Source organism: Colius striatus, chromosome 3, assembly GCF_028858725.1.
Source record: "Colius striatus isolate bColStr4 chromosome 3, bColStr4.1.hap1, whole genome shotgun sequence".
Taxonomy (NCBI): domain Eukaryota; kingdom Metazoa; phylum Chordata; class Aves; order Coliiformes; family Coliidae; genus Colius; species Colius striatus.
Genome location: NC_084761.1, coordinates 247,007 through 262,630, shown reverse-complemented (window position 1 = coordinate 262,630; position 15,624 = coordinate 247,007). Strand labels below are relative to the sequence as shown.

Here is a 15,624-nt window from a genome sequence, read left to right as displayed (position 1 = left end):
ACCACTCTGTTATCTTTTTTACAGGGATGTCTGTTATATACTGATATGAAAAGGTTCACAGGTACGTGACCTCACGACAAAGGAACAGCAGAAACAGGCTGCAGCAAAAGCAGAAAACCATACAAGCTACAGTAGCTGCAGAAAGCGTGTTCTTTGCTCCTCCACAAAATCAATATCACTGAAAAAGCAGCAATGACCTCAGCCCTGGAATACAAAAAATGTAACTTATTTGAAACTACCTTTAAAAAGCACGCACCTGACTTTAGGGATTGCTTGGCAAGTGGCAAGGCATTGCACTTGGTACTTTTTTTGGTCCCTCAAACTACATTTTGTCACTATATGTGTATATACACACATACACAAACACACAAACATATAATGCAGTGCACAAATAAATCTGTAAGGTTTCCCCATCCACAGATCTCTCTCCCTGGCTCGCACAGTCTGACATCGATGCTGCCTGGCTTTGAAACGCAAACTCACCTTGGGCTTCTCTGTGTGTTTGAGACTCTTTGTCAAGTCACCGGTGTTCTCAGCTGAGGAGGTTCCCTGTGTCCTGGCTCCATCCCCAGCCTCCAAGCCAGGAAGTAATGTTTGTGCACAGCTGCAGTGGGGCTCCTTCACCTTCTGACCAGAGATCAGGTAGGTCTTCAAACCTACAGAAGAAAAGAAGTCAACAGTCAGAAACAACACTCCTTGGGATTTCTCAGATCTGCAGCACAGTATCTACCACAGCACTGTCAAGGATACAGAATACAGCACACAGTAAGATTTAGTGGCTGGGAACAATCTCCAGGAATACAAAGATGCTCTGTGTAAAGTGGTGGCAATGAAGATTGCCCAACATCTGCTGTCCCAGGCACCAGAGACTACCTCTAATATGCAGCAAGAGCCAGGATTGGTGTGCAATGTCTTTATTCCACTTTCACTCACATGTACTTCTGCTAAGACCGTATGTATTCTCTTGCAAGTTGGAACTTGAGCTCTCACATTAACTCTTTACTTCTGGAAAGGGTTTGCTGTGTGTTTTTTAGTGATAGCTGTGTTAACATTCTAAAGATCAGCATGCATTCCTCCCCTTGCACTCTGCTTGTCAGAGAGATGTCGTGAAGATGGCTTAATGCTGGGAGCACACTCAGAAAGGAAATGGCGCTTAAGTGCTAGAAATTCTGACAGGTTTTCATAGTGCAGACTTCACATTTTTAAAGAACAAAATCAATCTCTGTCTCTTGCATATACGCCCACACATGCTCTCTGCAACTGTTGTATGAATTGAAACGTAATTGGAAAGCAGATCCAATATTAAAGGCCAGGCTGGTAAATACCATGTTGTGTCAAGCTGAGCTGTATCAAAAACCTGTTCAAAAACTAAAAGATCTGAATTTTGTGTAGAATCTAGCTTATTTTACTTCCTTTAAACTTTGTGTTATGATGTTCTGTGTTATTTCTAGGCAACAAGAAAAAAGAAGGAGCTACTAATCACACTGCTTTCTGAATTCAAATGAGTTAACTTTATTGCTTCTGTATGGGATATTTCCCACTCAGCAAGGGAGTGCACTGACGTGCCCCAAAACGCATCGAGGTTGCTCACAGACCTGGAAAGCACTTTTTTTTTCCCTTGTGGTAGCAAAGACTGTTATCCAGAGTGAGCTGCCCCAGGCTCAGAGGATGCCTGCTGGTTTTCTGTTTGGGTGATCACTACCCCCCCTCCCTTTTTCTGATCCTTGTCTCCCAGTTGCAGCCAGACTCGTGACTGTCACAGCCATCGACTGCACTCCATTGCTTCCGACCAGAGGATGAAAGCTGAAATGAATACTTTGAGTTGCAGCTCTTGAAAGAGCGCCAGGTTTCTATTCCTTGAGATAAGGTCATTCTCTTATACCTTATTTACAGACAGAAAATCATACTCTATAAATCCTTCTTTTGGTCTATAATATGTAACACAGCACTTTGTCTGTGGTACTCTTCCAGCAAAAATAAGCTCAACACATCAATAGCAATTTTGCAGTTTCTCTGTTTATTCCACTAGTAACTTAAGTTCCCGAGCACTTCTACAACCAACACAGAAACCCACAACCACATCGACCGTTTCAACCTTGGGCTCCAAAGCTGCTGGGAAAGTCACAGTGCTCTCCTGTAGTGCTGCACACTCCCAGCACTCGCTGGTCTATCTCAGATGCTATGCCGTAGCCAATCTTTCATTTTATATCATTTATAGGAGCTCTTGGATTTTATTTGGCAGCATGGCTCAATAAAACCCCGAGCTGCTGCTGGCTTCCAGATGTAGGGCTGTCTCTCTAAAACTTACATGGATGAGGGCTCTCGTTTAATGAATTCATCACAACCAGCTCATAATTATATGTTTACTGCGGTAAAAGCTGGAGCATTAACCTTACTACTCCTATTTCTAAAAGCTACCTTAAAGCACCAAGATCCTTTTACCACTCCTATTATTCCTCTATTTTTTTCCCTAAACAAACAGTTTTTTTGTTTCTTGTATTTCTGAAAAGGCACCTTTTATGCCTTATCATGCTCAGCAGGATAATCTTTTTGTCAATCTCTTGCACACAGCAAAATTATCTCCAGTTTGAGCTCCATACCAAGAAAAAAGGAGAAAGGCTCTGGTACACCAGTAATTGAAAACATATTCAGGAAAGGAGAATCCACCCTCACCCCAACCTGAAACCATAGTGGGCTGTGGCTCCTTGGCCCTGCTCCCACCCCCCCATCTTCCCACCCATGGCAACCCACCAGCCCACAGCCACATCGCCATGCTTTGCATCAACAACCGCTTGTACCTGCTCTGCACTGCAGGCTTTAGGGTTTAAAGTTGGCTAAAATGGCTGGTGGTTGGCCAAAGCACTATAAATATCTCCTCATTACGTCCTCGTGCTCCCCAGCCCCTGCCCAAGCAGCGTTACTCAGAATGGGCAATGTGAAGTCTGGCAAAGAGAAGCCAATATCCTGCAGAACCACAGCACACCTTCAGAGAGAAGCCAGCAGGGCTGCTCCTGGTGCTGAATGCAAGGCTGGGGTCTCAGGAGAGCAAATAAGGGAAAAAGGTCATTTTTGGAAAGTTTCTGAAAACTAAGTGTAAAAAGCTTCCACCTTTACAGAACCTTCCTAACATTGCCTACCTAAAACTTTGTTATCAAATCCTTCCTACGGTAGGAATATTCTGTTTGCTTCAGTGTTCCTTGCGACTCTGTGACACCTCACAAAGCAACTCCCACACTCAGTCTGAAACATTTCCGTATGAAAAAAGGGGTCATTAATTCAGCAGAGCTGCACCGATGTAACCAAAATGTATTATACAAAAACAGTATTCTTCCTCCTCCTACATCTCCAGCGAATTGGTACAATCAGCCCTCTGTCATACTCCCTGCAAACGGTGTATGGAGTGAAAAACATTCACGCCACCACGCAGCACGTTTAAATCAATTAGGTAACGCATCGGTATTAAGTGACTAAGCCAAGGAGGGAGGAGCTGCTATTTTATGTGGAAACCAGCAAACACGGTGCAATTTTCGGTGCGTGTTGCTGTGCAACGATGTAACTCAAGACACGGCAATGAAGAAAGTGCTACGAGATGCTTACAGTGCTATTTATAAAGGCAAAGCTCACCCTTTCTTCCCCTCCTGCCCGTCTCTAATCTTATTGCTCACTTCCCTTCTCCAAACTTATTCAAAATAAATGCTGAAAAACAACACAACCTCAAACTGCCTGACAGCAAACCCTGTACTCTGGCAGGCTTTATCCTGCACTGCGTTGCTGCTTCTTCCAGGGACAGCTCGTGGAAGCAAGGATGAGCAACTGGCTACGACAACCCACCCCCAGTATACCCATTGAATGTATGTAGTATTTTCTGCCCTGGGGGAAAAAATGAGCTACATCATTTATCTTTGAGAAACACAAGCCATTTCCTCCACTTGTTTTCAAGTTCTGAATATCTGTAAGTATTGTAAAGAGTAACAGCTCCTTCACAACGAGCCAATACACTCACTGCTTGAACTCAACCATCTTGAACACTGACACGGCAGTTTGTAACGTGCATTTTTGACAGAAGAGTTAACAGGGGAGACCTCCATAGAATGACAGTGGGTTTGTTAGTCCTAGTACTGCTGAGTTTTAGAAGCATTGGGAAATGTCTGTACTCGGCTCCTTTCTTCAGTTAGCTCTTCTTTTTATCAGTGTCATTTCTCTGAATTTACAAGAACAGAAAACCACCCCAAAGACTAAAAAACACTCCCAGGAATAACCACCCAAACCAATCCCATGCCTGCACCCCCACACGAATTATTTCCTGTACACACAAAAACAAACAAGTATAAACAAATTTGTCAACAAACATCCTAGTCTCCTCTGAGAACAGCCCATGGCTGCAGGGTGAGTGTTGAGCCCCATCCTGGGGGCACGGGCACAGCTGGTGCTCCCCCCTGCACCCCCCAGCCCTGTGTGAAGCCTAGCCCTGCAGCCTCTGCTGCAGTTGTGCTCACAGGGAAAAACCCTCCCAGGTCAGCAATGGGAAGTCGCTTACTGGGAAGGAATGGGGAATGGGAGAGAAAAGATGTTATGGTGCTTCAATTCCTTAACCTTAATGTTAATTATTTCTTTACTTTCAGCTCATTTATCCTCATGACCTGAGGACAGAAGGTGCTCTTATGCCAATCTAATCCGATTTTTACTTAAGTAGAAAGCATCCCTCCATGCATCTTTTAAAGATGGGCTGTGTTCCCCTATAAGAGATGTGAGACCAATACAAGTACTGATATTCCTCGGTAAGATAAGATTCAGGTTTCAATTTGAAATGCTTCACCTGTATGGATTGAAACTTTTTAGCCCTTTATTGACAACAGATAAGAGAATGACTATGTCAAACTGAATGTGTCATCCTTCACATGTCTCCATCTAACCACCTTCAAATGCTTTTAAAGTGCTTTTCAGTACTGATTCTGAGAGATACCAGAAATGATGTCAATATTTCAGTCATGGTCTTACTGATCCATTTAATAAAAATATCATCCCACTCTTATTATATATCCCTACTCCTTTCCCCATGACTCACTTCACCTTTTGAGTTGCAGCGGTGGGAAACAGCATTTAACTAACAAGTGACCTTCCGTTTGAGAATGACTGCTTCCCAGCAGACAGCCCTCTGCTCTGTAAGACTAGCAATATTCCCCATACTGACATAAGAAAATCCAAACTCTATTATGTCCTCTTTTACTAAATAACTGTAAAGAACAGATAAATAACAGATAAACTGTCCTCTTTTACCAAAGAACTTTATATTAGTGCTTCTCCTTATTTATCTGTCCATCATTTCCCCTTGAGTCTAATTACTTTAATCATTTAACCAAATCTCTTTCCAAGTACTTAAGCATAAATTTACACAACTAGTTGAGCTCCGTTCTCACAATACTCTACTTTTGCGTATCTTACCTCACAAAATCAGGATTTGAACGAAAACTGTTTTGTCATGAGAACCACAGTGACTGTCACTCCCACCTGAGGGCAAGAATTACTTGCCAGATAGAAAGTATTTTAAGCACCTGCCACAACCAGCCATGCTGAACAAGGTTAGCCATGATCTTTGAATAATTTAGTATCTCATTTTATATAACTCTGACACAGGTAAGTAGCAGTAGCATAGCAAGGTCACAACAAAAAGCTCTGCAGTTTAAGACTGGCTTTCGCTCCTTCCTCTCTGCACTGATGGGTGGGAACTCAGTTTCAGGTCATGCTTCTCTGCAATCAACCAGCTCTTGCTTTCTCTTCTTAGAAATACAATCAGAAATCTTCTCCACGTCTTTTAAAGATGCTATCAAAAACCTAGGAGCAAAAACGGCCACTGACACTCCAAGGAAAGGAAACAGAGACCTACAGTTAGGCTTCCTCATACAACACAACATGATGCTCTGTGATTTCATTAGACTGTAACTTGCTCTGCAAAATAAATTAACCACAATTTCTGGAATATAATTTGACAGGCAAATAACAGTACCAAAACAGTGAGAACACAAAACTATGTATTTGTTTTAACTGCAGTTTCTTTTAGGAATTGCTCAAGCTTTTCCATGTTGGCTTTTTTTTCCCCTTGCAAAGCTTCAAAAACATTTCAGGCACTAACCTAGTCTGATGTTTGTGCAAGAAATAATACAGTGTATACCATCACTCCAGGAGCTTTAGTATCTTCTGGATGCAAGATGCTGCTGAAACTAAAGATGATTTTCAGTAGCGAATACTCTCCCTCATTCTTAAGATCCAGCAGTTGTCAGATCTGTATTTATGGGGTTCTCACTTTACTAGACCCACTCTTGCACTAAGAGTTGGAGCAGCCCTCCTCCTCCCTATCAGCCCACGGCTCTCTTCTACTGAACCAGGTGGAGACTCATAGTTGACACCACCACAAGAAACCTCAGAACCAGCAGGAGTGATGCAAGGCCATCGTCCCCCCAGGGTGCTGTGCAGCAGTGTTGACCTGCACCAGCAACACCTGCAACCACCCAAAGGATGGACTGCCCGCAAGATACAACTAGGACACAAAACACTGCTCAAAATACACAAACACTAGAAACTGAAGGACAGAGATCTTCACTTTGTATTTCACTAAAGAGCAAATCTGAAAAGGGATGGATGGGAACTTTGAAAGCCTTTTCCTAGACAGACTCTGTAGCTAACACAATACAGGTCAACTGAAGCATCTTCAGAGGTACCCAGTGATAAAGCTGAACTTAGTGCCAAGATATGTGCATCTTTAAACGCACCTAGGGGTTGTTACTTATAATATGGAAGTGTTTCCCATTCTGCAACCTTTATTTGTAAAAAGACTGTTACACTTAAGAAATAACTTCAGAAAGTTTTCCCACTTGAAGCTCGTTATAATTTCATTATTGATGTATTTGTGTATGCAGAAACAGAGAGAGAGGCAAAAGCTCAGAGGAACGACCTTACCTGGGCAACAGTGGCTGGTACATCCAAACTCAGCAATTAAAGAGGTTGTGACATCCCCGTGAAATGTCTTTCAGTCTGTTGAACTGTCGTGGTTGTGAGAGTGGAAATGCTAGCTATGCTCTAGTAATTACATCACAATGAAGTCAGTCTGCAATGAAGTCAGTCTGACTTTGAAACTCAGCTTCACGCTTTTAGTTTGCAGGAATATCGAGCGACTGCACTGTAATTAGCTTGCCTGGAGAGAAAATTGCAGCCAAGCATGACAGCAATCAGGAAAAATCATAATAATTTTGTAAAGTGATCAATTTCTTCTTGAACCTCTGAAGCTGCCCAGAACCTGTGGGACTGTGCAGCACCCAAGGCCGTGCTAAGAAGCCACTCATGAAACAAGCACTTGCAGCACCTTCCTTCCTGAAGGGGCACAGGCAGACGATCATGTATCTGCTTGCCCATGTTGAAGAGTGAAGCGTTTCCATGGCAGAACCCTACCAGCTCCCTCCACGGCATCATGCCCAGGACACAGAGTTATTAGCCTGATCTTTAACTGCAAGAGAGGCAGCTTTTCCAGCAAGCTTACAAGATGCTCCAAGAGTGGAAACAATTGCCTCAGCTAGCGGTGCCCGACAGGCCGTGCCAAACAGCCTTTATCTGATTTCCTGAAGGAACTACCAGCAGCCACAGTTAAACACCACTAGACACAGTATCAAAAAGAGAGCTGTTCTCCCTCACTCCTCAGGAAAGATCAGAGAAAGGAAGGAGCACTTCACATGACATTTGGTCTTTATGTTTAATCATTACTCCATCTGCAAGGCTGTAATAGCTCTCACCCCACAGATACCCAGTGGGGCATTGCTTACTTCTGACTACAAACTCACAGTTCTCTCATTTTGACTTTTTCAAGACCTTTACCTTCTTCACAGATCTCTCCTGATAAACTAAAGAGAAGAGCTGAAAGGGTCTCCTTAACCATACTGCAAACGAATGTTTACTTTATTCTTTTGGACAACTTCCCCAGTACCACTGATAATCACTTCTCTTTCAGGCACAGCATCTCTCTTGCCACTCCTCCTCCAGGTACCAGGGGTAGCCCAACTGATGAAACACACAACCTGACCTCTCCAACCCATCAGCAGAGGTTTGTATTGCCAGGTCTAGCAGTCACAGACTTGCTCTTTGCAGAAGAGCACAGGCAGAAGCGTCCTGCATTGCACAGTCCCTTCCTCTTATCCTTAGACCTGAAGGCAAACCGATCCCTGCAGAGCCAGTAGATTTCTTCACACACGATTAAGAGAGATTTTTTATGTTAATTTTTACTACTCCTATCCAAAATGCTTGCAAATTTCTACTGCTTCTATGTGATGTGGTTTAAGTGCAACGTTACATGCCACAGCGGTTTACTGAATGCTTCAATATTATTAAATACAATCTAAAGCCTCCCACATTATGATATCCATCCTTGTTGGAAAATCGCGGTGAAGCGCCAGGAAAGTCAGACACAACACGTCCCACTGGTCTGGTAAATGGCTGCGGAGAAGGACAGGGAAAAAAATTCTTGAGGGTTGGTTTGTTTTTTTCTAAGTCCTAAAAATACTCTTAAGACTTGTCCTGCTGTAGTCAATTCCAGCTTTTTATCTCCAGATATTTCTGTAATATAGCTAGAAATCAAAAGCATATCCCTGTCTCTCATATCAACAGGCGTTTTCCATCACTCACACTGGAGGGCTGTGCAAGACGATGCTGGATGACTTTTCTGTAAAGTCATTTTCTCCAACCTGGGAAGCCACATTTCTGATAAAGTCCCACCCTTTAACCCATGGAAACCACTTCCAGCTCAGTGCAAACAGAAGCCTGTAACCCAAACGGCCCGGATTCTAACAAAGCAGCCTACCTGAAAAAGCTCTGTGAATGTATGGAGCAGCATTTCCTGTGGCTAAAATTAGGAAGGGAATTTATGAGCCAACTTGTTATCTTAGGTCTCTGGAAGGCAGAAACAATGATAATAAGAAACAGAACTTTGTAGAATGGAAACACAAGAGACGCTCCAAAAAACAAAATCCCAAACCTATCTCCATAATCTTCAAAGAAGAACTGCAAAGAGCCCATGAAATCAGAGGCACCTTCCACACTATGGAAAACCACTGTTCTGTTCGGCAAAGTGCTTACTTCTACCAGCTAACAGACAACAGTGGGCTTGGAAAACACTGATCAACAACTTTTGTGTAATTTTGGTATTTAAGCAGGGAACCCTGTACCCAAACCCACCATCTACACTTGCAGCTAAACTGCAGAAATGGTCTATCCCACTTCAGGCTCATCATCTTCTTCTCATCTAGGCAGTATAAAAAACAACCAAATAAAAAAACCATGGGGGAGAAAAAGGCCCAGACAAATCCATGCAGCTCAGACACAAGGATCTAGATATCACTGCTTCCTCAGAAATACATTTACGTACATATCTTTAAACTCTTCTGGCAAAATGAAAGCCAGGCTGAGGAGCAAGACTGATCCCCATCCTGGGGTTTACAACCGCCCTTATTTACTTTGTGCTTCACCAGCTTTGTTGGTGCCTGTATGCCACCAACCACGGCTTGAAAGTAAACAGCAGATGAGCCCATTCTCTGGAATGACTCTCTGAGTTTTGAACACATTTTTTTTACTCATTTTTTTTACTCACAGTTTGACACCTGAACAGGAACGAAGGTTTGAGTCAAAAGGTAAGCCTGGGATTTTTCCATCTTGCCAAAGGAAAGTGTGCTCCACAAAAGAAGCTTGAAGTCCAGCAAATTTAATAACTTGCTATAGATAACAGATTATCTCTATCCTAAGAGTTCCTCCTGCAATCTAAGATATATATGATGCTCCTACATTTAAAGCACAAAAAGGAGAGCTAATTCCAGCTCTAGGATATTTGGGACTGACCAGTAAAGATACTGTCTGGCCTCTACTCATGCTAGCCAATCCTTCTGTGAACTTTCCTGCAGTCTTGGTCATGAAAACAAATTCCACAATGCACTTACATGTACGAAAGAGCATCTGCTCTTATCTTATTGACATTATTTTTTATATATATTGACTACCCTTTTGCCCCAGTGTTAACTGTAGCACCTGGGAAGGAATAAGTGTGAGGAGGGAAAGTGAAGATTCAGCTGTCAGTCACGCACAGAGGCGCACAGAATTTTCACGGGGTTCAAACTTCTGCAGAAATGGTAATATCTTTACCACAGATCATCTTTTCTGAAGATATACCTAAAGAATAATGAATTAGAAGTGGAATCTAACTATGAATATTGCCCATTTAGAAATCTGACACTTGCTTCACTGGCTGGGCTGTGAATGAGGGTTTGACAATGAGAAACTGCAGAGGCAGAGGAGCAAAGGGATGCTGTGCAGCACGGATGGAAATTGCTCCATCTCAGTCCCACTAAAGTCACCCTTTGGCACTGCTCTGCTTGCTACCACAGCTTCTGTACCCTGGGTACGTGGTGTGGAGACACACAGGCCGCTTTGCGCTGATACAAAGCAGATGTAGATACATTTCAGATTTACAATAGGCCTGTTTTGGCATGCTAGAGACTCTGTTCTTTGAAAAATAAGGTCACAACACTCTAAAGACTTTTGAAGACCTTAGAGAGACATTTTCTTGTTTAAGGCACAAATGTAGGTTTGGGTTTCCCCCCGCCACCCCTTCAGAGTTGACAAGACACAAACAGACGGCAAAGGTAATGACCCATCTCAACTTCTGCCCAGCCATCCACTTACCAACTGCAGGGCCTTGTATGGAGACCCAGTTGCTCCTCTGTAACATGCCTGCACTATGTGCATCCCTGTACTTACATTAAACTACTGCTAGTGGCCAGGCCATGGTAATGACATGGAAGTCAGCAAGATGATGGAGGAGGCCTTTGGAAGCAGCTTCCTGAACAGACTCTTTAATCCAAGCTTTGGTCCAGCACGTCAACCTTTATCTGGTGCATTTACACACGTGGGAAGTTCTGACACCCCAGACTGCTCAAAGAGCGCAGCAATCCTTCGGGAATATGTAGCATATATAATAAAAGGACATTTTGGAAGTAAGTAAAAAAAGTGCCTCCAACTTAAAACTACATTTTACTGTGATCAGAAAACTGCACAGGGGCTATTTCCAAGGCAAAGGACTTCAAACCATCTAAACAGCAGCACTATAAACCAGAGATGTATGGCTAGATGAAGACTTTTTTTAAAGACAAAATTCCACTCCTCTAAATGGATCAATTACACAAGGCCACAAGTATTTCATCCTATATATCAAGTTTTCCTCTGCCCACACACTGTCTGGCACACCTCAGGAACTGTGGAGGGCCATACCAGCCTCTGCAAAACACTGGCAGAATTTAGTAAGCCGAAGACACACAAGCTCCAAGTGAAAGTTTTGTCAGCTCCAGGCTCTCGGGAATGGGAATTTATTCACTTCAAACAACAAACCAGGCACGGACGGACTGAAAGCAGTTGATTAGAAATCCCACTCATGAAAATTCTGCTCAGGACCAGAAGATGCCACCTGCCTTTTGGCTGATATTTTAGAGTGATGAGCAGCAAGCGTGCAGGATGCATGAAAGGATTCCAATGAAAACCAATAGTCTGATGCAACTGGAGCCTGCTGTGGCCCTTGGTAACAGAGTGAGCTATTGTGGCTCTCGGAACTAACATTTTTTTAATGGAATCCAGACAAGAGCACGCATCAATTTAAACAAGACTTTAGAAGTCTATTTTGTTACACTGGTGCAATCTCTTTGTGTTGACAGGACTACAATCAGGCAAATTCTTTCCCTCTTGCATAATGCAGGTAGTCTGGTAGTCTGACATGCTAAATCAGCATTTTATTTAAACCAGGGCAATCCCACAGGCTAATTCTGCCCTCGCACAGAGCCGTGTGACTGCGCTGCTCTCTACATGCTTGCAGGGAAGTAAATCTAAATCAATGAAGGGTGCAAAGAAACCTACGATGAGCTGGTGGGCTTCGCATGTAGGACTTTTTGTGGTTGGTCACAGTTAGAATTCACAGGCTGACACTTAAAAGGTAAAGTAAAAACCAGACATTATGCTGTCATCAACACTTGTAATGGTTTTTGGTTTTTTCCCCCAAGTAACTGCTTGAATAATATTGAAAATCCACAGCAAGCACCCATGTTTTGACTCAAGTCAAAATGAAAACACAGCACCTCAGGCATCTTTGTGACCACATGTAAGAAAATTCTAACTTGTATGTTTCCAAACGTTCATCACATACTGGCAAGAAGGACTCTTCATTTAACCTTTCCTCAGTACTGGCTATCCACACATGTAAATCGTCACCTCTTCCTCTGACAAAAAGCAGCAACAAAATGACAGCAATTATTTGAGAAGGCATGGCAGGGCTTTGGGAAACACACACCATTGGCTCTGCCATTCCACTCTACTACAAACTCTGGCCAGCTTTTCTCCTCACCCACAGTGAGTTCTCCTCACTGTATTTGCACTTGGGGCAACTTTACAAAGATGACAATGAGAATGCTGTGTGAAATTTTACCAAAGCACTTACACTGATATTACCTCAAATAACACCTCATTAACTTGATTTGCCTCAGTCATACTCAGAGAGCATAAAAGATGTGTCCTCACAGGACCAAACTGAAAGAAATAAATTTGCACACCATGGATATTCCAGCATCAAAAAACCAAGACATTCCCTTCCGTAAATTGCATCTCTGTGACAGTTTTTAAAGCCATCACTTTTTCACCTGCCATCAGAGCCTACCAGTGCAGTTTGAAGAATTAATATCTACATCAAGTGTTTTCTAAATACATCTTATTATTGTTAAATCAGTTAATGATTATTTCCTTCCCTCCCCATCCAAGCTCTGCTGCTCTTCAGTCAGAACGAAAAATCTATCTAGTGAGCAAGCACAGCTTCCAAGTAGCCTGCAAAAATGTTGCTCATCATGTGGCAGATGGAGTGGAGTAGAGCCAGTGTATTTCAACAACATGACAATTCAGCAATCCCCCTACCAGCACTGCTGGCTGAGGAAATCGTGCTAGCATCAAGGTATTTATTCAAATGGGCTACAAGAGAGCAGATAAATAGAAATGATGTTGCACTCCCGCATTCAGCTGTTTCACAACTCCCCCAGCATCGTGCCTTGTGCAATACAAACAGGCAGTTGTAATGCAAGGTAAGTTGTTATTCAGAACTTATGCACCACTTGTTTACATGTGGTTGAGAGTTTTAAATGGTTACTAATTCAGTACTGAAAAATAAAACTAACGCAAATAAAACTCTCAGGAGGCACTTCAGAATAACAATATATAGCTGTGGTATAAACACTGGTAAGGTAGTGAAGAAGAAACTCAGAAGTGCAGCTACCAAGTACATACGCAATACCATACAGCTGTACTTTCAGTTTAATTGGCAAACTTCAGCCACAGAGCACTGGCAGTGTTTCTAGCACAAAAGATTAATTTGAGTGCCACTGCTGAGCACAGCTACTGAGTGTTGTGTCTCCCCCAAGCAGAGTATCATCTTTTCAGCAAGCAATCCCTTCTTAAAACAATCTGAAAGTCACAAAGTTAAAAAGGAGGTATTTCCAGAACTGTGTTTCTTCACACAATCAAAACGTTTCTGAAATTCCTCCCATTTTCGCCCTGTATAACATTCTGACAACCTCTGGTCCTGGCAGGACACGTTAACTGTCCCCCATTCCTCTTCACATGGCAGCTATAGTGTTGGATGCCAGGTCAGATCTACCACGTGGAACCCTTTGATGAAGGGTATGGCATTAAACCCATCGTGAAGACTGACCACGTGCTGCCACACACAGAGCAGACCCTCAAGGACACGATGGCATCTGCTGCCCCATGCAAAGGGTGCTGAGCTCTAGGCTAGTTCCACCAATGAGAAGATCCAGTGAAGAAGTTGGCTGTAAAAACCTTATCCAACAGCTGATTCATTTTCCAGTTGTTTTCAGCATACAAGCCTTACCCCGTTTATTAGGAGTCTGCAAATGAAAACCAAGGAAAACAAGCCTCAGAGATGGCTTTGAGTCTCTAAACGTGACAAAGCACCTATATATTCACCTGGAGGCTACAAATCAGAACAGGAGAAAGCCACCAGCAATGTTACAAGGCATTTTCTAGGACATCTTTTACTGTCCTCTCGCATTATATCGTTGTCCATTCAAGTAAGCTGCATCTCTTACCACTAGAAGGCAAGAAGGATGATGATCCATCTACCTAACTGCAAAGACAGAGAACAACCTTTTTGCCACATGGGCAGCTGCAGAGGGTCTTCAGCCCATCACCCATTGCTCCCAGCCAGACACTTGAATTGTGAGACATTAGAGCAAACACAGGTATCTCATGGCAAGACTTAAATCATGCTACCTCTGGTCCTGTGCATCCACTTCAAATGCTGTATCACTATGCAGTTTAGCCACTTGTACTTCACCAAATAATGTAACACAATAAATTAACCATAACTTACATGAAACGTGCCCATAAAATACAGAACATAGGTAATTAATTCTTTCCAGGATCCAAATGGTAAGAGCATCTGAGGAAATGAATACCGAGACTGGTCACTTGTTACTAAATGGATTTGCTGGACCATCATCATGTTGTATCACTAAATCTACCTAGTGGGAATGGTGTTGAATAACACAGAGTGAAACAAATATTCTCCAAATGCAAAGCCATTGACATATTCCTTTGGCTTGTTACTATGTTTGAAATGAGTTCATTCCCATACTATGAACAGTAAGCCCAGTGCTGATACTCAAATCTAGTTTTAAGAGTGGAGACACCAGATGACAGACAAGAAGTCATCTTTCAATTGACATTAAATGGACATGGGTAAATTCAGCATTCCTGTTTTTCCAAGGCTTAAATATTCCATAAATCATCCATTATTATTCCCCTCATTTGGATCAAACCTGGCAATCTGCTTCGTGCCAAAGCAAGTCCCCAACAATCAGCTCCTCTGTCAGCTCATGTCCCATTTTTTATTTCTTCATCCTTTGCAAAAACATTCTCAGACTTTGTGCTAATAACTAGCTGACTACATATCAAACTTTCCTCAGGCTAGAAGTTATTATTGGGGAGTACAGGAATGTGTCTGGAATGCAAAAAACAACCGGGGTGAAAAATCAGTGGGCTCTGAGCTTCTATAAATAGACAGTTCACTGCAGAAATTCATCCCCTCTCAAAAAAACCACAAAACCAGAAGATTCCTCTTGTTAATCTACTGGGGAACCAATTCAGCCAGTCTCCCGCCTCTTAGGAAGAGGCAATTCATTACCTACACAAAATACAATATAAATCACATTCCTGTTACGCTTGCATGCTAGACAACTAACTACCCTGAGTAATCTGTTGATAAACTGAGGTAAGAGACAGTAGCTTCAGGACATGCCAAATACTTCCCATTTTGGAAAGAAATGGAAGCTTGCTTTATGGTTACTTGATACACAGTGACAGGTTTATTGACAGAAAGTCTGTTATGAAAAATTCCTTTAGTCCATGCAAATGTCTGCATCACTCTCCACCTTTTAGTGCCTAGACATCTTCAAGCAGAGTACTACCCCAAGAGACAGCACACACGTCTGCTCCCTTTTTCCAGCCTCTCTGCAAAGGGTGTTAATGCACAGGGCAAGAAAGAAG

At 42.6% G+C, this 15,624-nt stretch overlaps 1 protein-coding gene across 2 annotated transcripts in view; it reads right to left on the bottom strand.

Moving 5' to 3' along the window:
• Positions 1–15,624, bottom strand: part of ADCY9 (adenylate cyclase 9) — an 83,123-nt gene that overhangs the window by 36,368 nt on the left and 31,131 nt on the right. For both annotated transcript variants that reach the window (XM_061991810.1, XM_061991811.1), the window contains exon 2: positions 484–656. In XM_061991810.1, the coding sequence (XP_061847794.1) occupies positions 484–656 (173 nt within the window). The remainder of the gene's footprint in view (positions 1–483; positions 657–15,624) is intronic.